This window comes from Misgurnus anguillicaudatus, chromosome 19 (genome assembly GCF_027580225.2).
Source record: "Misgurnus anguillicaudatus chromosome 19, ASM2758022v2, whole genome shotgun sequence".
Taxonomy (NCBI): Eukaryota; Metazoa; Chordata; class Actinopteri; order Cypriniformes; family Cobitidae; genus Misgurnus; species Misgurnus anguillicaudatus.
In genome coordinates, this window is record NC_073355.2 from 30,788,315 (window position 1) to 30,811,501 (window position 23,187).

General features: G+C 35.2%; 2 protein-coding genes and 1 long non-coding RNA gene across 3 annotated transcripts; 1 reads left to right on the forward strand and 2 right to left on the reverse strand.

Annotated features, from left to right (window-relative positions):
* Positions 1–1,061: 1,061 nt before the first annotated feature.
* st8sia6 (ST8 alpha-N-acetyl-neuraminide alpha-2,8-sialyltransferase 6) lies at positions 1,062–12,738 on the reverse strand. The gene is made up of 7 exons (XM_055194285.2): positions 12,155–12,738; positions 7,308–7,382; positions 6,951–7,031; positions 5,227–5,371; positions 4,161–4,273; positions 3,895–3,987; positions 1,062–3,112 (listed from the first exon to the last, which is right to left on the reverse strand). Exons 1-7 carry the CDS (start codon positions 12,238–12,240, stop codon positions 2,632–2,634), a joined length of 1,074 nt encoding a protein of 357 aa, XP_055050260.2. The 5' UTR covers positions 12,241–12,738; the 3' UTR covers positions 1,062–2,631.
* A 2,752-nt stretch (positions 12,739–15,490) lies between these two features.
* Positions 15,491–16,433, reverse strand: LOC141350891 (uncharacterized). Its single transcript, XR_012358986.1, has 3 exons — positions 16,322–16,433; positions 15,969–16,052; positions 15,491–15,804 (listed from the first exon to the last, which is right to left on the reverse strand). It is a non-coding gene; the product is annotated as an uncharacterized lncRNA (long non-coding RNA).
* A 3,236-nt stretch (positions 16,434–19,669) lies between these two features.
* Positions 19,670–22,473, forward strand: LOC129436274 (sialic acid-binding Ig-like lectin 12). Its single transcript, XM_073857430.1, has 5 exons — positions 19,670–19,821; positions 19,897–19,979; positions 20,067–20,385; positions 20,749–21,020; positions 21,101–22,473. The coding sequence occupies exons 1-5, from the start codon at positions 19,814–19,816 to the stop codon at positions 21,418–21,420; spliced, it is 1,002 nt and encodes a 333-aa protein (XP_073713531.1). The 5' UTR covers positions 19,670–19,813; the 3' UTR covers positions 21,421–22,473.
* Positions 22,474–23,187: the final 714 nt, after the last annotated feature.

Sequence of the window (23,187 nt, forward strand, 5' to 3'; positions counted from 1 at the left end):
CCAAAGCAAATATTTGGTTGTTATATTTATTGGTTTTTCCTAATCCCAAATAGCTGGAAGAAATCTAAAATGCAAGCCAAAACAAAGCTGAGTCTTAGGAGGTTAAGGCAGCTCAAATATGCATTTTAATCTGGGATAAACCCTGTCCGGGAAAACACCCCTACACATATCTGTGTTTTTTAAAGCGCTTTACATTAATAATGTTTTAAAAAGGGAAAAAACATTCACAAGACTGCAATATTGAATGTAGGATATTATTATTTATTAATGAAAATAACTATCTAATTATGGGTGTGTTGCACTTAGCTTTTAATGTGGTCAGGTAAAACTTAAAGGGCACCTGTTTCATTGCTAAAAAAAAATTATTTTGTGTATTTGGTATAATACAATATGTTTGCGTGGTTTATGGTCCAAAAAACACATTATTTTGCATATAAACAACACATGGATTTTGTACAAAACTAATCTATATGAAAAGCGCTGTGTCCCTGATTGGCCAGCTAATCTGTATGTTGTGATTGGGCTGAATATCTCTGACGTCAACTGGAAATGTTACGCTCCTTACCATGTTTGAAAGATTCACTCACAATGCAATGCTAACAGAAGTTAACTTACAGGCTGTGAGACAAAGCGGGAGGAATTATGATAATGTCGGTCTTGTCTACATCACCAATCCTAGGAAGTAAACTGTCGCCTACAATCGGTGTGTTTGTTGTAGTCCAAGAAAAGAGATTTACGTTGGAGACGATAACTCGCGTCATCGTTTACTTTGTGGTTTGTACCTTTTGCATAATACACACTTACACACCAAAAAAAAAAATGATTCATTGAATTTAATCAATTTTTTAAGGTAAGTGGTTGCAATTAATTTATTTAAACAAAAGAAATTAGTAAAGTAAAATAAAATATACAACTTTCGTTTAAATGTAGCTTAAATAAATTGATTGCAACCACTTACCTTAAAAAAATTGATTAAATTCAATGAATCATTATGTTCAGTGTAGGTGCCCTTTAAAAACAGAAGTTTCTTGTTTAAAAACTAAATGCACAGAAGCTTTTAATTTTATTTGAATTTTTTTTAATTATTAATCATTCAAACACAGTAAATTTCCATGCTCAGATTGGGCATTCAAATTGGCACATTTGGTTTTGCCACTACAGTCCTAAAGAAAAAAGTACCTAAAGGTTCACTATGGTACCATAAATAACCTTAAAGCTTATGTTGCACAAAAGGTTTTTTGTAACGGATAAGGGTTTTAAAGACTATAAAAAGGTTAGAAAGTTCTTACAGGAACCTTTGACAAAGGTTCTTTGGGAAACCAAAACTGGTTCTTCAATGCCATCATCGCTGTGAAGAATCCTTAATACTCCTCTATTTTTAAGTCATACCCATATTTCTTCTTGCTTCATGTTTTCAAACATCCAGATATTCTCAATATCTCTTATAAGCCCACATGTCCACATTAATCCAGATACATATGAAAAGTGTTTTTGTTTCAAAACACCTCCACACATGCTTTTCAAAACCTGCTCAGTAACGTCCACACTGCACATCTGTAAACGCTTAAGCTTTCATCACATGTGCAGTAACGGGATTTAAAAACCATGTGCTGGTTTAAATTCTGTCAGGTGATTTTTACGCATTTAAGGCCGAGGTCAAACTTGGGGTTGCTAAATTGAATGGTTAAGTTGAATGGATTTTTTAAAAGCTTAATTTTTGCTAGACAAATATCCACAGTGTAAATGTAAAAAAGATAGATTTTAAAATGTATCCAGACTAATGTGGACACATAGCCTTAGCTAATATCAGAGTTCAGGGCTGGGGTCAAGTCCACTTCCCTTTATGCTCTTCCCCTCATTCATTCGAATGTACGTCATTGCTTATGTTGCACAACTACTTTCAGCATTGATCTTAGCCGAGTGCTTGCAACTCATCTCAAAATCGAGAAGCAAGAAAAATAAGGTGTGATCAGATCCCAAAAACATTGTAAATTACAGTATAGAAAGTACATGCACAGTGCAATGGGGTTGCATTGTGGTCTATGGATCTGCCTGAAGCATACCTATAAATAGACTTCATAAAGGCACTTCAAAAAAGTGCTTAGGGAAGTTTGCGAGTGTATGTCGGAGTTTGAATTCAGTGCTCATGCTATTATAAGTAATAGTGCACATCTGAGATTTTTTCTCATTTTTAAAAAGAACAAACCAGCATTTGACATATATAAGTGGCAACAGCTGTAGGAGCACCAATGTCAAAAGCTGACTAAGGCATGAACGCGTGAAGGAGTGCATAGGGTCTTTAGGGAGGATGCTCCTCTAAGGCATGTTCCTAATTAAATTCCTTCACAGTTCAGAAGCTAACATCGTCACATTCATTTGAACCGATCATTTAGTGTGCAAAATATTTGAAAAAAAAAAAAACCTAAAATTAATCAATGAATGTTCATAGCTGCTAAGTCAGCCATACAAATGATACAGATTCACATTCAAAGCTGCTTCATGTTCGGCAAGGCCATAATTCTTTCAGCTTCATGGTAGTGTAGTTCTTGATCAGATGAAGAGGTATTCTGTGGGGATGTACATACACGGATGTACATCAGGCAAGGCAAAGTTTATTGCAAGGCTCTTGTTTTACCTCCGGTTGGGTTGACACTCGCCCAGGTGTATATGCAGCACGCCCTCCTTGTGGAGTTTTAATAAATGTTCAAACTCAGCTGGCATGGAATGCACGTTCTTTTTGCTCTCCCGGTTATCGTAATAATGGTTGGTGATCGGACGACCGTCGTGCGGATGTTTATTGAAAGGCCAGAAGCCGTACAAATGGACGTTAGTGCACATCTCTAGCGCTAAGCTAGCCATGATGAGTCCGGTGCTGGGGCGAACCGAGTTGAGCCCTCGTTCGCGCCAGAATTTCGACAGTCTCCTCATGTAGTCCGGGTTCAGGAAAATGGGCAGCGGACCTTTTCTGCCAAAGTCCTCTAGTGTGTAAAAGGCACGCAGGGATACGGGTGTGTTGTGGCCGTAGGAGAATGCGGGCAGCAGCAGTAAGGCTTGTCCGTAGGGATGGAGGCTTTCCACAAACGGACGACGTCGATCCATCAGGCCGCTGTACCTGGAAAGAAGAAGAATTTTTTTTTTTGTAAATGTAACGCTTTATGTTAATCATGACCTGGAGCAAGATTAAACATTAGAAAGAATATTAAAGGGGACATATCATGAAAATCTGACTTTTTTCATGTTTAAGTGCTATAATTGGGTCCCCAGTGCTTTTATCAATCTAGAAAATGTGATAAAGAAAAACCCAATAACTTAGTTTTGGTAAACCATTCATTGCAAGCATGAAAAAATAGGTCATTGAAATTTGTGATGTCAGAAGGGGAGAATGCCACCCCTTAATCTGCACTATCCAACCACGGCACTGCCATTTAGTGCAGAGATCAGCTCATTTGCATTTAAAAGGACACACCCAAAACGGCACATTTTTGCTCACACCTACAAAGTGGCAATTTTAACATGTTATTATAAATGATCTATATGATATTTTGAGCTAAAACTTCACATATGTACTCTGGAGAAATCAAAGATTTATTTGACATTTAAAAAAAGTCTTGTGAAATGTCCCCTTTTTAAGACAAAGATGTTACGATCTTCCGTGTTTGTAACCAAACAGATTGACTTCCATAAAATTATTTGTTCGAACTATGGAAGTCAATGGTGCCCCAGAACTTCTTGGTTACAAACATTTATTAAAATTTCTGGTAAAAACAGGTTTGGAACCATTTTCATTTTGGGTAAACTATCCCTTTAAGTTGATTTTTTTGTTGTCTAATTTTATCTTGCATATTAAAGACAACATATCTAGAAACACAACAACAATCCAAATCACTGACTCACTTCTCATGGAGGATGCTGGGGTTTGCAGTGACCAGGTTTGTTTTGTTGCCCACATCTTGCTCATATCCGTTCCCTAGTGGTGGAAGATTACATCTAACAACACAGAGGTATACAATGGGTTCATTGATGACATACCAGCCAATCATCTTTATGCATTGCACCAACTATTGTAAGCAGTATGGAGCTAATATAGAATAGTTTTTTGAGTTTCGATTTAAAAATCATTTGGATTATGATTTGGTCACATGAGTGGATTAGATACAGACCTGATGACGAATTGTGCTGAATTTATTTTCTTTCCACAGCTGCTATTGGACAAAATTCCTCCGTTCCCCACCACAGCACATGATTGAAATGTGGCATTTCCAAACGGCTGCTCCTACAAACACACACACATACAGTGCTCGATGTAATCCTAATATGATGAGAAAACGTGTTACTAACATAATACATACAACATATGTTTCTATACAAACATACATTAAGCAAACAAAACACTCCACTTTTTTTGAAAATATGCTTATTTTTCATCCCCCTAGAGTTAAACATTTGATTTTTACCTTTTTTGGAATCCATTCAGTCGATCTCTGGATCTGGCTGTACCACTTTTAGCATAGCTTAGCATAATCCATTGAATCTGATTAGACCATTAGCATCACGCTCAAAATTAACCAAAGAGGTTCGATGTTTTTTCTATTTAAAATTTGACTCTTCTGTAGTTACATTGTATACTAAGACTGACAGATAATTAAAAGTTGCGATTTTCTAGGCAGATATGGCTAGGAACTACACTCACATTCTGGCGTAATAATCAAGGATTTTGCTGCCGTAACATGGCTGCAGCAGGCGCAATGATATTACGCAGCAGCCGAAAATAGTCCCTTTGGTAACTTTCAATAGCAGGGGACTATTTTCGAGCACTGCGTAATATCACTACGCCCGCCGCAGCCATGCCACAGCAGCAAAGCCCCTAATCACCACGCCAGAACAAGAGTATAGTTGTAGCCATATCTGCCTAGAAAATCATAACTTTTAATTTTCTGTCGGTCTTAGTACACGATGTAACTACAGAAGAGTCAAATTTTATATAGGGAAAATATCAAAACTCTTTTTTTATTTTTAGCGCGATGCTAATGGTCTAATTAGATTCAATGGATTATGCTAAGCTATGCTAAAAGTGGTACCACCAGACCCAGAAATCAGCTGAATGGATTCCAAAACGGTAAGAATCAAATGTTTAACTCTAGGGGAGCTGGAAAATGAGTATATTTTCAAAAAAAGTGGAGTGTCTTTTTAACTAAACATATTTTTTTAAAGCCACACACATACTACCTTAGAAAAGATGTTGAACAGAGCAGGTGTCACCTGCAGTGGCTTTCTCCTCTCTCCATCATAGACAATGTTTGAACCCACTGGTGTGTTACTTTGCGTGACCACAGCCTTAGACACACCATGACACTTGCTGCTTAGTGTTGACCTGAAAAATACAGACACTTTTACCTTAAATTCACTTTTCATTAAGGGGGCATTTTCAGGGGCATTACTTTCTATATTAAGCTATTTATAACAGAATAACAGACCTCGGAATGTCGCAACTAACCAATCAGAATCAAGTATCCCAGAGTTTTGTGAACAATTTTAAAATGAAATGAAACTCTAAATAAAACAACTTTAAAAACACATTTGAGGTTCTGATAGAATTTTATATAACTGTTCAGTCCCTAAGTTTGATTATGCAGCTCTCTGCTTTTAGTTAGCTTTTAATGTAAAAGATATCTAGACTGTTTCCAGCACAATTTTGTTCATATTATTGCTACATGCAATAAAACTCACCAGTAAATACAGATTTATGACAGCTAACGCTCATTATGGAGCTGCAAAGAGGTCATGAAATATATTAGGTCTAACATTGTAAGATAACACACTTTAGGCATACTGCACCACATTTCAATCATCAATAGCACGTTTCAATGGTTATTCAATGGGAGTCCTGGCTCTTCTGACCCATATACACTAATTCTACTGTGTTGCAGTCATGTGACAATCTAATAATAAAACAAAACAGCCTTAGGACGTATAGCACATAACAGACACAAGGACTAGAAAAGATCTGACCGTAAGTAAGCTTTTTTTCATTCCAGTTGTTTATGTATGTATTTAATCATTATCATTTACAATTTCATGCTCGATGTTCCCATGTGATTATTTCCAAATTCAGCATCTAATTATAAGTCTGTCTGGTAGCAGTGCGTCTATCTGCCTCATGTCCGACGTGATTTCAAACAGTGTGACTCTATATGCGACCAAATTCCAACTGCATAAGAATGTTTTTGTGGATTTTGCAATCCCACAATCCACCTCAAGAGCACGATGCTCAACTTCAGAGCTCAACTGACCAGTGGCGAGGTGTTCTGTTGTTGTTATTGTTATTTATTGGGGTATATAATAAAAACATGTATACAATCTTAAATCTGCTATCTGAGTCAGCCCTTTCATGTGATCTGGACTGAAAAATTGTTGTCAGCTCTCCGTGCCAGATGACGCTGACAAATAAACAAGAATTTCTCTGTATAGTATGGATAATGAATAAACATTGTTCATTAACAAATAGCCTACTAACAACATTGTAAGTTTGTAACAATACAAAGCAGATTAAAACTCAGCAATGTAACCAATGTCATGTTAAATGAACCCCCGTAAAGAAGCAGTATATGTAGCACCATTACTAACAGTTCAGTCTCATCTGTAAGTATGGTAATTTTGTGTTTGTGTAATCAAATATTTACCACAGGTTCACTATTAGCAAATAAAACCTTGGTATCTTTAATATTGACTGAATGAGCTCATGTCAAATATTGAAAACGATGTGAAACCAATGACTGAAATTGAACTTTGATGCTCATAATTAAATTATGAGAGTTTAACTCGTGTGTATATCTGTAACTATTGTCTGTTAAAATATGCTAATGACAGCATTGTTATCAATGTATAGTAGTAGATTATTAAGAAATGTAGCATGGAAATATCAAATTACATTATTGATAAAGCTTGTTTACCTGAACTTTTTAATGTTTCCCTCCTGTGCCTTCCATTCGGTTGAGTAGTTCTCCAATGCTTTGGCAATTAATAGACTGTCTCTAAAAAATTCGACAACCATGACAAACTGTATCTTATACACTTATTATCAACCAAGAATTTGGTCGAAAAGGCAAAATGTTTATATTTGACAACCCAACATTGGTTGAAACAACCCATATTTGGTTAAATTACAACCCATGGGGCTGGGTTCGTCTGTTTTTGACCCAATGCTGGGTTTGAAAATAACCTAGCATATGTATAGAGTGTGTAAGCTATAGATAAATGCATGCAAGACATTGTATTGGGTAAACTGTAATAAAAGCATGTTTACATACTTGCATCCCTTGCACGATTTTGAAGTATCTGAGCCTTTTTGGGCAATCTTAGATGAAGGATGAGGGACTACATTACTGTGGAGACAAAGAAATTAAAGTTTAAAAAACTCACATGATAACTCTTACACATGTTCACATACTGTTTAAACAAAGAGCAGTTTGTCAAAAAGAAATACATTATATTTTTCATCCCCTAATGACAATTCCAGTCCAACACAAAAAAACAATATAGGTCCTCTCAACTCTGTGCTCGGGCCCAAAAAAACAGGAAATGCTTTTGGACAAAATAGTCTATATTTAGTCTTGTGTTACGTAATATTTACAAACAAAGTCTTATATAGCAGCTTTCAATCGAGACATGTTGTTTTGCAGGTGTTTGATCACACGGTCAAAGATTTCTCGGCATCTTATGCGCTTTCCACAGATGTTTAATCATTCAGCTAGACACTTTGGCTAGATAAGGTGTTATAGGACAACACTTAACTTTTTTATACTGATTTATTTGGCTAGCTTTAACAGTGATTAACTAACTAACTGTATATGTAAAAGTTATTTTTTGTGATTTACTGTTGAAAATCATCCGACATAATGTAACAAACTTTCTGTGAAAATATAATCTTGATATCTTTAATATTAATAAAACTTTACCACCTTCTTTCTGAGTCTTTCATGCACATTTTTCCTCTTACTTTTACCTCCTTCCTTCTCTCCTGTGCTGTCTTTTACGCCCTTTATTCCAGATTTTTGTACTGACTGCAAAATACAACCATCTTTGAGTTCAGGATAAATCTAAACTATGAGTGATTTATTCCTGTGTTGTACGAGAACTATTTCATTAACTAATTGAAAGCAGTTTTTTTTTATTTCAGATGTAGAAAGGTTTTGAGACTATGGTCTAGAAACTGCCCTCTTAAAAGCTAAAATTGTATTTGGGTTACAGTTTTTGATGCTTTTATAACTTTAAGTGTGCTATGGAAAATATAACAGATGGTTAATTTGTTTGTTATGTATGGTGAAGGACCCAGTGAATAATATGTGCAGTAAAGTTTCCAAGCAGATAATCTCTTACATGCCACGGTGTGATTAAAGTCTGCCGTTGCCAGTGTAACAGCACATGACAGAAACCAGGTCAAAGCCATGACAACACTCAATATTTCTTCATTTACTCAACAGGAAGATTGCATTAATATACTTGATCTTTACTTCAGTGAAGAGTACACAAACCTTTGATTAATGGATATTGAATAAATGTGACCAAAGTATACAAACACAGTCAAAATCACATGTCAGATCTAAAGTTAGGTCTAATGTTTTTTAAATCTGAGCAATATGACTGGGCAAAATAACTGTAGAGGAAAAAATTTGACTATAGATGTATAAAATATACAGATTTATTACACGGCTCTCTGGAATGCTTGATTCTGATTGGTCAGTTGAGACATTTGCAGGTTCGTTCTTTTCAAATAATAACCGCTCCAAAGTAATAACGCATAGCCGGTACTACTTGTATGTTTTAAATCCCTCCGCGCCAACAAAGATTACTGTTTGGCGCCATCTTATGACAAACACTGGACAACCACAATTAAGAATGGAAAATTTTGACATTCATTTTAACATGTACGGAAAAAACAAAACATTTATATAGTGGATAGAAGAACAAACAACGACAAGACACAGAGAGCTTACTGAGACTGAACTTGACAAAATAGAGCATGACAGCTACGAAGCCAACACACAAAAAATACAGAATGGGCATTAAAACTGCTCAAAGACTGGCTAAAAGAGAAAAAAATTAAGACAGACAAGTATGAAGCAGCGGATCTTAATAAGGTATTACGATCATTTTATGCATCTGTGCAAAGTTTCGCGGAAGGATAAAAAAATTAATTTAAAACAAATATGCCAATAAAATGTTTCAAATTCATATTCATGTCCAGTTTTTTTCTTATGTGGCAAGTAGCCGTGTAATAAGCATGATAATGTAGAGGCAGCCGGTAGTTATCGGGTAAATAAGCCCCTTCAGTGTGACACAAGACCCTTGAGGTAAAAAATATAAAAATTGCTGTTAATTTACGGCCAAATTTCAACAGTATAATCCTGTTATGCTCAAAAACAGTGCATTAATGTTTTCTCATGTAGACATTATTTAACAGTATTTTGCCGTATTTATTGCACAAAGAAAAAAAAACAGGATTTAATAGTATTTTGGAATGCAAACTGGAGTGAGCACATGTGAATTTACAAGCGTCTTCGTTCTGTGAGTTAATAGGTGAGTGACCTTTTGCTTTGCTTCTAATAAACAAAATATGCACTTGCAAGCTGTGCAAATAGCTGTTATAATTGTGGATACTGGAATTATAATTTTATGCACCCGTTTCAGGGATAAACAATGTGCCAACTGCATCATAGTGGAGTAGACAAAACTTTAATTTTGGTGCTGTCGTGGTTGCAAGTTTGGGTAAGTTTGTTGTGTTTTGAACATAACTTTATTTGGAGTGGAGCTCCACAGACCCAAATTGTCTTACTGTTGCTGAAATTTACAGTTGTTTGGCGTTTTTGTAAAACACAACCCAGCAAACAACTGTTCATTTCAGCAACAGCAAGACGCTGTTAAAGCAACACTATGTAGTTTCCATGTAAAAATGACTCACAGCTCCCCCATGTGGTTGAAAAGCGCAACAGTGCCTGGTATCAGACACTCTTCTGCAGGCAGGGGGAGGGGCGGGGCTGTGTGCTCTACCCTCCACCGCCACTTTCAGAGTGTGCTTGTAGCAGCTAGGAGGCTGCTCAGGTTGTAGCAACAGTACAATTTGTCCAGTTAAAAGTTGTTCTATCACTGAAATAATTTTAGAGACATTATTTAAAGGTAAAAAAACTACATAATGTTGCTTTAAATAACACTTTCTTGGTGGCAACTGTGCTGCCAGTTGATTACTGTTTTTTAACGGCACAATTTTTAACAGTGAAAACGTGAAGATTTAAACCTTAAAGCCTTTACATCAGTTTGGCCACATTCTTGATCTTTGAGTTTTTGCTTTTTCTGAAAGGCTGAATGAAGCTTATGTAAAAAAAAAATTATATTTTATTGTTTTGCATTGTAAAATGACTTGACGTTACCCAACAAGCAATAGCCTTCATTTCACCCTCTAGTCTAAGTTAACTGTAGACCCAATGTCCGGCTATGAGTAAACCACTACTAGTCAAAATAAATTTGAACTTGGTTACATGTTGTTTTTGCCAAAATAACTTGTGAGATGTATGATTTTCCGTCATGTAAGCAAACTCAACAGTGATTATAAGGTGTTTGGTTTCATTAACAGTATTTATTACTTTATTTCACTTTTTCTGGGCTATGGTTAGACCGACAGCCCAAAATTTGTCTGGTTTTTGCCTACAAGTCTGGGCTGTGTTTTGACAGCTATTACACATATTTAAAGGTGCAGTGTGTAATTTTTAGAAGGATCTCTTGACAGAAATGCAAAATAATATACAAAACTATATTATCAGGGGTGTATAACGAACTTTCATAATGAACCGTTATGTGTTTATTATCTTAGAACGATCTACATACACCGGGGGTCCCCTTACATGGAAGTCGCCATTTTGTGCCCCCATTTTTCTACAGAAGCCCTTAACAGACCAATTTTTTTACTAAGTTGTCTCTGACGATGACATGTTTGTCTGGTGGTGGCTACCGTAGCTTCTCTATGTGTTTCAAAAGCGAGGGGTGAGCATTGGACTAAGCCGTTGGTTGCAATTCGCAACCTCAACACTAGATGCCGCTAAAATTTACACACTGCACCTTTGAATTGCTTGCTGGGTATAATGCTGCGTTCCTTCCAGGTAGGTTTTTAAACCCGTGAATTACAACTTCAAAACCACGACTCACGACTCTATGCGTTCCAGGCAGCTTGTAACCCGTGTTTTTACAACTTTCTACCTGTGAAAGTGCACTGAGCGGCAGTCAAACCTGTGACTTCCCACCCGTGAACTCGTACTAGATCGATGTACTCCCAGTTCAGAGTCGTGAGTCGTGGTTTTGAAGTCGTGATTTACGGGTTACAGGTTGCCTGGAACGCATAAGCATATGAATTTAAGACAGCGCTGTAAAGAAATATAAACATTCAATTATTTATTAATCTAATATTAAACTTTACTCAAATAGTGTAAACAAATTGACATGTAAAGTTTTAAAGCATTCAAATTTAGCATTGCATTGCCCATTAAACTTCAAAAGTATTACATCAACTATGTCCTTAAAAATCCTCAACCACTACATTCACATAAAAATACTTTAGTATACTAAATATAGTATACTATTACTATTAGTAATAGTTTACTATTAGTAAACTGTGGTATATTATAGTAATTACACTTTGTAAATATATACAGCACTAGTAAATTATTAACTATAGTTAATTGATAAACTATAGTAAATAATTAAGTATACTTTAATATACTATAGAAAACTTTAGTATATTTTAGTAAACATTAATACACTTTGCTTATATAGGCTACACTATTATATTCTGTAGTATTAGCACATTTACAAGCTGTAGTAAATACTGTAGTATCCTACTTATTGACAACATATCAACTAGGTTCAAAAACACTATAATATCTAGGGATTTTAATACAGTTTACTATACTAAATACTAAAATGTGCTATAGTATTTTATTTTATGTAAGTAGGTACTAATCATATGAAAGATTCAAAAACCTGACAGAAAAGACTGAAAGAAGTGATTTGAGTCTACGTTCCGGTCGCGTGAATTATCACCGAGTCGTTTTCATTGTGAATAGAAGAAAAGGTCCATGGACAGACCGACTGAAACTGATATACTCACTTGTTGGAGAGAAATAACCAGAAGGCCAGACTGAAAAAAGAGCACAGAAAAATCGCAGGAAGCAGCCAGAGCATTAAAGTCTTCATAACGTGAGTTCACCCTGCCGCACACGCATATCCACTGACACGCATCTCGTAAACTCTCATTCAGATGCAGATGCTGCCACTGCCAACGACTTCCTCTCTTATTTTTTACCGTGCCTGTGTGTATAACTGTGTCTGTCCTGACTACTGCACCCGGTTTTGGATACAGTCAGTCAGTCAGTCTCTCTATCTCTCTCTGACGGGCCCGGGGTCTCCTCCGCTGCTTTTGCTTCAACTAATCCAATGACTCATCCCACTTTCTTCTCATTCTGATCTTTTCTTTCCCAAAGTAAATTCCTCCGCTCGTCTCTCGCTTCCTTAAGGCATGTTTGTTACTATACTTGTACGTTTCCTTGTCTGCCCCACTTCCCTTTAATAGCGGCTGCGGCTCCGACTTTCCACTGTGTTTCCCCAGATATCTCAAGCTGTTGCTTCTGCCTTCTCAGCTCCCTCCCCCTCCTCTCTCTCTCTCTCTCTCTCTCTCTCTCTCTCTCTCTCTCACTCTCTGTCCCTCCCTCTTCATCTTTGTCATGCACACTAGTAGTCACACTCACTTTTTCTCCTGAGGTAATAACGGTAACATGAGTGGCGCGTACAGAATTAGCTCATGGGCCATGTCAGCACCTCATGCCTTGATAGAAGGGTATGTGTGCAACAGAGTATTTCCCCCCTCAGTGAAAGAGCCAATGATGATCAAGGAATGCAATGGGCAGCGGGCATTAGCCAATCAAATGCACGTCTGATGTGACCCCTCCATGTACCCCTCACTCATGTGTGCAGCCCATGTTTCACGGTTTCTGCTGATAGTTTGTGAAAGGGGATAGACGGGAGATTTTTTGAGTTGGTAATAGTTATGAGAATTATGAGAGAGAGAGAGAGAGAGAGAGAGAGAGAGAGAGAGAGAGAGAGAGAGAGAGAGAGAGAACAATGAACAATCCCCCTTTTAAACAATGAAAACTGATCTTTCTGTTAGGAGAACACAAGGACTGTTGTGTATTAGCAGCACAAAATATAAGAGAAAATCAATCTGACCTGACTTAATGTCGCCATATACTTAATGTAGCCTATATTACTGCTTTATTCTATTATTTAACTTTGTGTTTAGCTTTTTGTTCTTATTCTTTTATTTTATTTCTATAACTTACTATTTTACTTTTAATTTTGCACTATACATTTTGTTTTATTTTTACTTTTATTTGCACTATTTGTACGCAGCCCAGCTGCAAATGCTTTGGAAATACAAATGTACAGTTCTGTTATGCCAATAAAGCACACTTAACAGAGAGAGAGAGAGAGAGAGAGAGAGAGAGAGAGAGAGAGAGAGAGAGAGACAGAGACAGAGAGAGAGATTTAACTAAATAAAAACCAAAAAAACAAAAAGTATGAAAAAAATACTTTAGAGTGTACAGCTGGACAAACAACCTTTAGTAACCTTTATCTTTATGAGTGCATCTGAATTACAGAACACACATTTGCAGAAATGTTAACCAAAAGTCTTGATGTTGACAGCTTGATGCTTTCATCTGCCCAGTTATTGTTTACCACACTCAGACCTGAACTCTGTCTTTACTTTAAAACAGTTACCAATAAATACATTGGTAAACCAACTGTTGCAACAGTGCTACAAATATTGAGCAATCCTAGTGATTTTAAATGATATGTAAAACATTTAAATATTTAATGCACTTTGAACTTGCTTAAAGATGGCTGTAACAGACTTAGCTTGCTTAGTATGTTTGCTACGGATACAACTAGGCTATTTGAAAATCTGGAATCTAAAGGTATACACCTTTAAAGCTTTCAAAATGAAGTCATTAGCAATACGTATTACTAATGATACATTTACGGTAGTAAATGTACAAAATATCTTCATGAAACGTGATCTTTACAAAATATCCTATCCTATTGCTACAACCTGTGCTACTTGTGAGTGATACAAGGTCACATTGTGTTGTACATAGCAGGTTAACTTTATTATAAAGTGAAAACAAAGATAATGTATTTAACTAGATTTTTAATCATACATCTGTAAAGTGTACATTTTCCAACCAACCAAAGATCAGTTTTCATCCAAGTCATGCCCCAACAGTAAAACAGTAACTGTCACGATCGGTTAGTACCGGATTGTGGAAAAACAAAAGGAGAACCCAAACGCAAGAGATGTAAGAAAATATAACTATGGATTTATTTACAGAAATAAAAGAAACACCCACGAGGGGGTAAAACAAGGGATAACAAAAACACTGTGATAAAACACAAACGGGATACCAGAATAAATGGAACAGTTCACAAAATACATGAAGACTGAATTTACAACAACGCACGCACACCACACAGAGAACACAAGGGCATTATAAAGACACCACATCAATGGGGAACAGGTGAACATAATTAATCACTTAAGACAGGAGTACATAAGGGAGTAGGGTAAAAGTGACAAGACACTGGGAACACGTGTCACACATACATGATGTGAAAACACACGTGTTCCCACATAAACACAATGCTGCCCTGGTCTTGCCCTCTAACATCCGACCTGGATCATAACCAAGGTCAGGCAAGACCATGACAGCCACACAACACTGGGAACACGTGTCACACAGACATAATGTGAAACACACGTGTTCCCACATAACACACTGCTGCCATGGTCTTGCCCTCTAACATCCGACCTGGATCATAACCAAGGTCAGGCAAGACCATGACAGCCACACACCACTGGGAACATGTGGAAGCCACACACACAATGTGATTCCACATGTCCCCACACAGAACATAATACTGTCACGGTCCTGTCAGATGCACTCAGACCTACATCTAGCACAGATGTCTGACAAGACCGTGACAGTAACATTTTCGTGCACAGCAAAATCTGGAATCTCAGAATAACTCTATAAGAGTTAATTTCAACACTTTAAAAGTGTCTCATGGGGTCCACTCCCAATAGAGTTATTTTAACACTTTTGAAAGTGTTGGCACATTGACTCTTTTAAAGTGTTAGCAATTGACACCATACAGAGTTAAAAATCTATAAATTTACACTGATAAGTGTTAAATATTTTTTATTTGTTAAAAATTAACTCCCTCGGTGTAATTTGTTAACTCCAATGGTGTTAATATGGTAAATGTAAAGACAGAAACATATTACGGTACTTTTGGGACAAAAAAACTTTATTTTTAAACAGTTTTTTTTAATGTAACAATACAGCAGTATAATCGATCATTATCAGTATAAAACTGTTAAGGTTTTTTTTTAAATGTCATCTGATCAACATTTATTTTTGACAGAAAAATTGTTCTCAATGTATCATGCATTTAAGTGTTCATTAAATTAACAGATATAACATCCGAGACAACTAAAAAGCACATTCCCAATGTATAACAACAGTACAGATATTTATAAACACAGTTTATGGGATGCTTCAGTTCATACAAACAAGTTTGACTTCATTTCAATCCAAAATCCATGTTGGTCTTCACATAATAACAGCAGAATATGATGAACCAGTAGCTGTAAGGAGGTGATATGATCCTCGGTCAGATTTTCAGACTGGATATTGAACTTTTCTGTTAATAAAACAAAAATAAAAGGGAAACATTCATTATTAAAAAACAATAAACATTCATTATTAAAAAACAATACAAAATGCATTACAGAATTCACATACAGAACACATTACAAAATACTTTGAAAATAGTTATACATTTATGTTTTGCACAAAAATACTCACTTTGTTATAAAATTGCTCTTCGTCTGAAGAAATTTTCATGTAGGCCTATTTCTGTGCTCCTCCAAAGTCCCCAAAGCAAATTTCCTGCACACATTAATGGATTTAAACATATATATATTTTAAACTTAAACAGCATATAAAGCAAAAAAAAAAACTACAAAAAAACTTCCAAAAACATTATACGAGTATGAATTGCTCCATCTGAGGCTAAGACCTAAACTCAACTGCCGGATTCATGACAATAACACATGACTCTTAATGTTAAACTTGATACTAACAGCAATATAAAACATATCACCTTACAACTCTCAAATGTAATTGATCAAAATGTTATTTATTGAACATTTACTTACCATTTACAGTGAAAAAGATGACCTTCTGCTTGAACTGCATCATCCAAAAACACGGTTCATTGTGTGCTGTAAAAAGTGGGAGGTCTTCTCTATTTAACACTCTAGGAGTTAACAAACTCCACTAACAAAACACTGTAAGAGTACTCTGTTTTAACACCAACTCTTTATTTTTATAGAGTTAAATAAAATAGTTTTAACTCAATCCAGTGTTAAATTAACTCCAAACTCTTTATATTTCCATTAACACCGTAATTTTAACTCTGCTAAATTTGCTGTGTGGCTAAAATATTCTTGGCACCACTTCTGATTGAATATATACTATAAAACTGCTGTGACTTGCTCTTGGTCCCCTCACTGCAGATCTAGATGACCTTTTTTTTTCAAGTTAATTTTCACTTCAGCCTCACTTGAGAGGTTTTCCACAACATTACTTTATAATAATCTTAGCCAAAATAATAAAAATGCCACCAGATGGAGACAAACACCACTGTTGTCTAATTATAAGCATAAATAGAGGTATTTGTGTTTACTGAAAATATAAGTTTTAGTTTTCATATCCTTCTCAAGGAGGGGGATTTCAGTTCTTAAAGATGTATGAAAAAAGCACTCTTTAAAAAAAACTCACTCAATGATTAAAAACATCTGTAACACTGAATAACCAAAGTAAAGTAAAGAATAAACGCCATAATCCAAAGCTATATAAAGTCAATACCTCTGAGTTCATTATCTTCTGATGTTACAGAGATGTTCTTAGTAAATTTCTGCTTAATTTAAATGGATAGTTTACAAAAAAAATAAAGATTGTTCCAAACTTAATATACATTTCTTTGTTTTGCTAAAACAATGTTTGTAACCTAGCAGATCTGGGGCACCATTCATTTCCATAGGAGGATAAATAATTCCACACTGCAAAAAAATATTCAGTAAATATTTCAGTAAAAATATCTAAAAATTCTTAAATTAAGATGCTTTTTCTTGATGAGCAAAATGACCAAAGAAAATAAGTCTAGTTTTTAGACAAAAATGATCAAATTTAAGTGATTTTGTGAAACAAACAACAAGCAAAAACAAGCAAAAAAATCTGCCAATAGGGTAAGCAATTTTTTCTTGATTTTTTCTTGAATTTAGTGTTTAAGAAAAATTTTCAAGATTTTTTTGCTTGTTTTATGCACGAAATCACTTAAATTTGATCAGTTTAGTCTAAAAACTAGACTTATGGGTCGTTTTGCTCATCAAGAAAATACATCTTAATTTAAGAATTTTTAGATATTTTTACTGAAAACCTTACAAAAATACTAAGATTTTTTTCTTGAAAATCATTTTTTGCAGTGCATGGAAGTGAATGGTGCCCCAGATGTGTTTGGTTATTAACATTGTTTGCAGTGGCGGCCGGTGACTTCTTTTTTCGAGGGTGCATTATGTGAAGTTCGTCACAACATGTATGTACACTGTAAAAATACTTTGCTGCCTTAAAATTTTTTTGTTGAATCAACTCGGATTTACAAGTCATTTCCACTTACTATTATTTATCTTGACTAGAGATGAGTTGTTATAACTTACAAAATTAAGTTGACTTTTCTCAACTATATTTTTATAAGTTGTGACAACTCTCTGTTGACATACCTTGTAAATTTGATTTAACAAAAAATTTTAAGGCAGCAAAGTATTTTTTTACAGTGTAGCCGACATGTGTGTGGTTTGTAACTTCAAAATATGTGTTCTGCGCGTCGAGTGAACCTATGTGCATCATGTGTCTTGTCAAAATAAGTGCCTGCTGCAGACGCATCTAAAGGGTTTATGATAAAAGAGACCCTCGTATTTGCCAGAAACTCGCATAATCTCATGCGTAATCAGAGTTTACTTTTAATGGAGTGTCTTGCGTGTATTTTGTGAACGTGAGCGTCTCTTTTATCATAAACGGTTTTGACGCGTGTGCAGCAGGCACTTATTTTGACAAAACACGTGATGCACATGATTCACATGACACAATTTTGAAAACACCAGCAACACACATGACACTCTGAACACATATTTTAAATTTGCACCCCTCGGATGAGCAGTCACGAGCCGCCACTGCTTGTTTATTTGTCTTTATCAGATAAAATGTATACAGGTTTGGAACAGCTTTAGGATAAGTAAGTGATTACATTTAAATTTTTCTGTGAAAGGTCATTTTACGGAAATGTCCATTTTTCTGTCCCTAGCCTTTACAGAAACATTACACTTGAAAAACACTTTAGGGTTACAATTGTGAGGACCATAGAAAGGGTTGGTTCAGTCATGTACAGATGGGAAATGCTTTATTTTGAGATCAAAGAGAGTGTTTTCTTCCATTTAAAATACAACAATGTGTCCATAACTATCAAATATATGATGTAAATTACATTAGAAAACGAAATGCTAAATAAATATTATAAAATATATAGTTGTGTCACCGGTGTTACCGTTTAACAAAAAAAGCTCTTATTTTTAAATAAAAATTACACTGATGACATCACTTGACTTCCTTCATACAGTTTCCTGGAGATCAATGAAGAGAAGTCCATGGTAAGTCCACTGTCTCTTTTCAGTTATCAGAAATCTTCTTATTTATCTCATAATTTCATATGAAGCTTTTAGTTTAAGTCACTGGTATGACCTCCGTTATTGTTTGGGAATTGCAAAAAACTAGAATACAAATGGATTTAACTACTTAATTCAGTGAGTATACAATGATTGACAACATGTGGTTTGATACTTTGCAGCAGCAATTTTGTAAAATGCAGTTTTCATAAAAATTGTCACTAGTGTTACAGTCACTTGTGTTACCTATGGGTAACACTAGTTAAGATCAGTAACACCAGTGACTGGTGATTTGTTGTGTCACTGGTGTTACTGTGTTTTTTTGTTCTTTCACATTTAATAACATCTTTCACATGTGACATAATAATTTTTTAATTCATTAAATTCTGCTACACTTAAGAATTAAGCTTTAAAGCTGAAACAAATTAAAAATAATATTTCATAAACACCTTTAATATTGCTAAAGAAGTAAGGTAACACCAGTGAAAAAAAACATGGTGTATGCAGTCTTTAAGTACATGCACACACAAAAAAAAACCATTAAGCTGTCATTTATGTGTACTCATAAAGTCAAAGAGTAATCTAATAATGTGGTCTAAGTTTAAATGTTAAAAAAGGAAATCATTTTAAGACATCTTGCCATACCAAAAGTGAACTTAGAATGACCCTGAACTATCCCTTTAACAGGGATTTTAAGACATTTAACAGATGCTCTGAATTGATTTAGTTTCACATGAGCAGAATTGAGCAAGAAAAAAAGTGTTTTTCCTCATACTTACATAAGTCAAGATTTATTGAGGTGTCAGATAAAAACAAGCCCAGTATGGGTTCTTCCTTTAAAAACAAGTGGACACAAAGTTCTCATCTCACTGTACCACATCAAGAAGTCGGGAGAGAAGTGTATCTAAGATCAAAATCGACACATAAAAGATGCAACGGTAAGCATATTTTTCAAAGTTTATGATCAACCTTAGAATGCAAAACTAAATACGTTTTTTATAAAAACACTATAGATTGAAATCGTCAGTGGGTTTGGTTCTGCTCTGTGTTATGCACATGTGGACCGGATCAACGAATGGGTGCTTCTTTAAAGATGGTAAGACTAAATATTGATTCAGTGAAAAGCAACAATTTGCAAAACAATTATAAATGGTTTCCTTATAAGTTATGCTAACTGTTGCAGCTGAATTACAACTGTATCTGGACCAGAAGCTTATAACTGCTGAAGCAGGATGTGCACGGATCCCATGTTCATTTCTTGATGTACCAAAAGCAATCAATGCCAAACAGATCTGGTTTAAAGGCAGCCCAGAGTTCCCCCTCGCCCCACCAGAGATAGAAAGAACGAATGGACTGAAAAAAACATATTCTACACAAGAAGAATGCAGTGTTATTCTGTGGGACCTCATTGGACAGGACAGAACTGAAGAATATGGGTTCATGTTAGAATTGAGAACACATGAAAAACACATCTTTCCTGAGAGAGTCAATGTGTTTTACTCTGCTGGTATGTATGTGCGGTTAAACAGAGAAGCACTTATGTTGCGAAAGAGAGACTTTGCAATGCCAAAACATCTTGCGTGAATGGGCACCACTTACATTTTCCTCAGAAATGTTTTAATGTTTTTATGATTGATATGCTCATTCTGCTTCATTCGAGTAATGCAAGACTGTAATGACATTACTTAGCCATCTGAATCCATGCAAGGAGTGAGAAAGGAACAGCTGCATCATTTAAGATGAAAGATTTAGACACAAGAAATGCCATTGGAAAATATTTTTGTTTCTAAATGGTCCTGATATTCAGTGTAATATGTGTAAGTGTACTTAATGAATCTGATTTAAAATTTTCCTTTTATTTCCCATGCTGCAAAAGTGAACATCACTCTAAGCACTGAGATCCTTGTAGCCACAAAGATGGCAATTCTCACTTGCAGTATTTCAGACCTCTGTCCTGGTAGTGATACAAAAGTAACCTGGAAGGGGCTTGGCTCAAAACAACTTTTACCCCTCAGATGGAAAAATAAGGAGCTTCATTTCATACCTGTCCCTGAAGATCACCAAGCAGAGATCACATGTGAGGTTACGTTTGGAAAAAATCTGACCGCCAGTGCTACGGTTACTTTAACAGTTCACTGTAAGTGCAGTTGCATTTATACACTAAACTCGTTTTATGTGTAAGTGATCTTATCATGTCTATACTGTATGTTTCTGCAGCTCAGCCTCAGATACTGAACAGTTCTGCATGCACACTAAGGCAAGGTCTTCTCACCTGTGTGTGCGTGAGTCAGGGTGTACCTTTGCCTGATATTCACTGGGACCTACTGCAGGACAATAAAAGTTTTAATCCATTCAAGGCATCGGACCATCATGTGACCGTAAACAGCACCTTCACAATGACTGCTGAAGATTTCGGCCGCATAGGTGATGTGATTTGTGTCAGCAGAAATTACCTTGGTCAGGCACATATGACACTTCCAGTGATTACTGAAGGTAATCCAGATCAGATCATGGAAGATAATCCAAACACTGAATAAAAATAAGTGTAGTAGCTATTTTGATAGTAGTTATATTATGATATGTATAAGGCAGGCTTGTGCACACTTCAGAATTTCCCTCCATTCAATTCATGAATTGGAATTTGAATTGCATTGACTCCGCCATACAGGAAGTTGAATTTGAATTGGAATGACAGGAAGTGGAATTAAATTCATGGCAATTCAAAGAAACATAAAGAATCACACAACATAAAGAATCTCACATACATTCAGTGTTAGGAAAGTTACTTTGGAAAATTGTTTGGTAACCATTTTCAATACTTGGTTAAAGTAAAGCATTCTGTGAAATGAAGTCATGTTCCATCATGTTCCACAAAATTACAATAAAAAAACTTTATTTGTTATGTGACTAGAGTTTTTAACATATAACTGTTAATGTAATCTGTACAAGTAATTCAAACTAATATAGTTTTTAGAATATGTAATGCAATCATATCTGAGTCGCTTCATTTTTAACACTTTGCTTACTGTATAATGTCTATTAATTTCTTAGAATTTCTATTGAATTGCAATCCTTTAATTCAAATTCGAATTGTAATTCTAGATCCTGTTTTTGACATCAATTCAAATTCAATTCAAAATCAAGAATTGAATTGGAATTTAGGAGTCATTCTCAATTCAATTCTGAATTGTGCACAAGCCTGGTATAAGCTACAATTGTGTGTTCATGATACAAGATATACATTTTTTTTTTTTGCATGCATTTGAATTATTTTTGTGTGTGTGAAATAGGTAATAGCATGTGAATTTGGCTATGCATAGCTACATCAAAAATACAAACAGTGGACTGGTTTCCTTGTATTTTATTGCTTGCTATTACATTTAGATTATGATCTCCTTTTAAAATGGTTAAACATTGTTAAGAAGAAACAAAATCAAATCATTTCTACTCATTTCTTGACATGTTATGAATCTTTTTGTATATGTGTGTAAAAATTACACTATATGCTATAGTGTAACACACTATATATTACATATTGTAATTACAATTACACTATATATACTATTAAAATTTACATTTGGCATTCAGAACAGTAGGCTGCTGTTGATTTTAATTCTGGCAATCTGCTGGTTTGTATAAGGTAAATTAAATATCTCTATAGAAATTTTAGAGACAGCATGTTTTCACTTTAGGAATTCACTGTAAAAAAAATCCGTAGAAATTACAATGTTATTGCAGCTGGGTTGCCGGTGATTTGCCGTGGATTTGGATTTGTGGTATTTACTGGCAGGAGTTTGTTCAGGGTTAAATGAATGTTGAATATTGACAGGTCTTTGTCTTTATAGAATAAAACTATAGCCTACAATAACAGCCGCATGCGAAGCATTCTGGGAACCAGAAATCATCATCAACCTTTTTCAGTTTTTTGCTTCAGATTTTGTTTCCCAGAATGTTTTGCTTGATGCAGTTTTTTTTTTGTTTTACTCTGTAAAGACAAAGACTTTTAAATGTTTAATGTTCATTTGACTTTGAACGGAATGTTGCCAGTGAAAAAACATAGATTTAGATCTGCGGTGGGTTGCCGGCAAGCCAGCTGCAATTTCTACGGAATTTTTTTACAGTGAAGTTTTGGTTTGTCCAAAAAATGTCAAACTAATTTAGGAACTGAGAAGTTGTTTTTATTAATAGTTAACATAAATTATTAATAAAAAGAAATATTAAATAATAGATTTTATAAATTATAATCTGATATATTTTCCAGAAGATGCTATCTGAAAAAGTAGTCACAATCTTGTGTCATTGGT

What these genes read in the sequence shown, in the direction of transcription:
- st8sia6 (XM_055194285.2), bottom strand. Translation starts at nt 12,240, where the DNA reads ATGAAGACTTTAATGCTCTGGCTGCTTCCTGCGATTTTTCTGTGCTCT. An exon ending in TGTTCAACATCTTTTCTAAG is followed by an intron (nt 4,274 to 5,226) that starts GTAGTATGTGTG and finishes GTGTGTTTGTAG; the next exon opens with GAGCAGCCGTTTGGAAATGC. An exon ending in TCAGCACAATTCGTCATCAG is followed by an intron (nt 3,988 to 4,160) that starts GTCTGTATCTAA and finishes CTGTGTTGTTAG; the next exon opens with ATGTAATCTTCCACCACTAG.
- LOC129436274 (XM_073857430.1), top strand. An exon ending in TGGGTGCTTCTTTAAAGATG is followed by an intron (nt 19,980 to 20,066) that starts GTAAGACTAAAT and finishes TAACTGTTGCAG; the next exon opens with CTGAATTACAACTGTATCTG. An exon ending in GGTTACTTTAACAGTTCACT is followed by an intron (nt 21,021 to 21,100) that starts GTAAGTGCAGTT and finishes ATGTTTCTGCAG; the next exon opens with CTCAGCCTCAGATACTGAAC.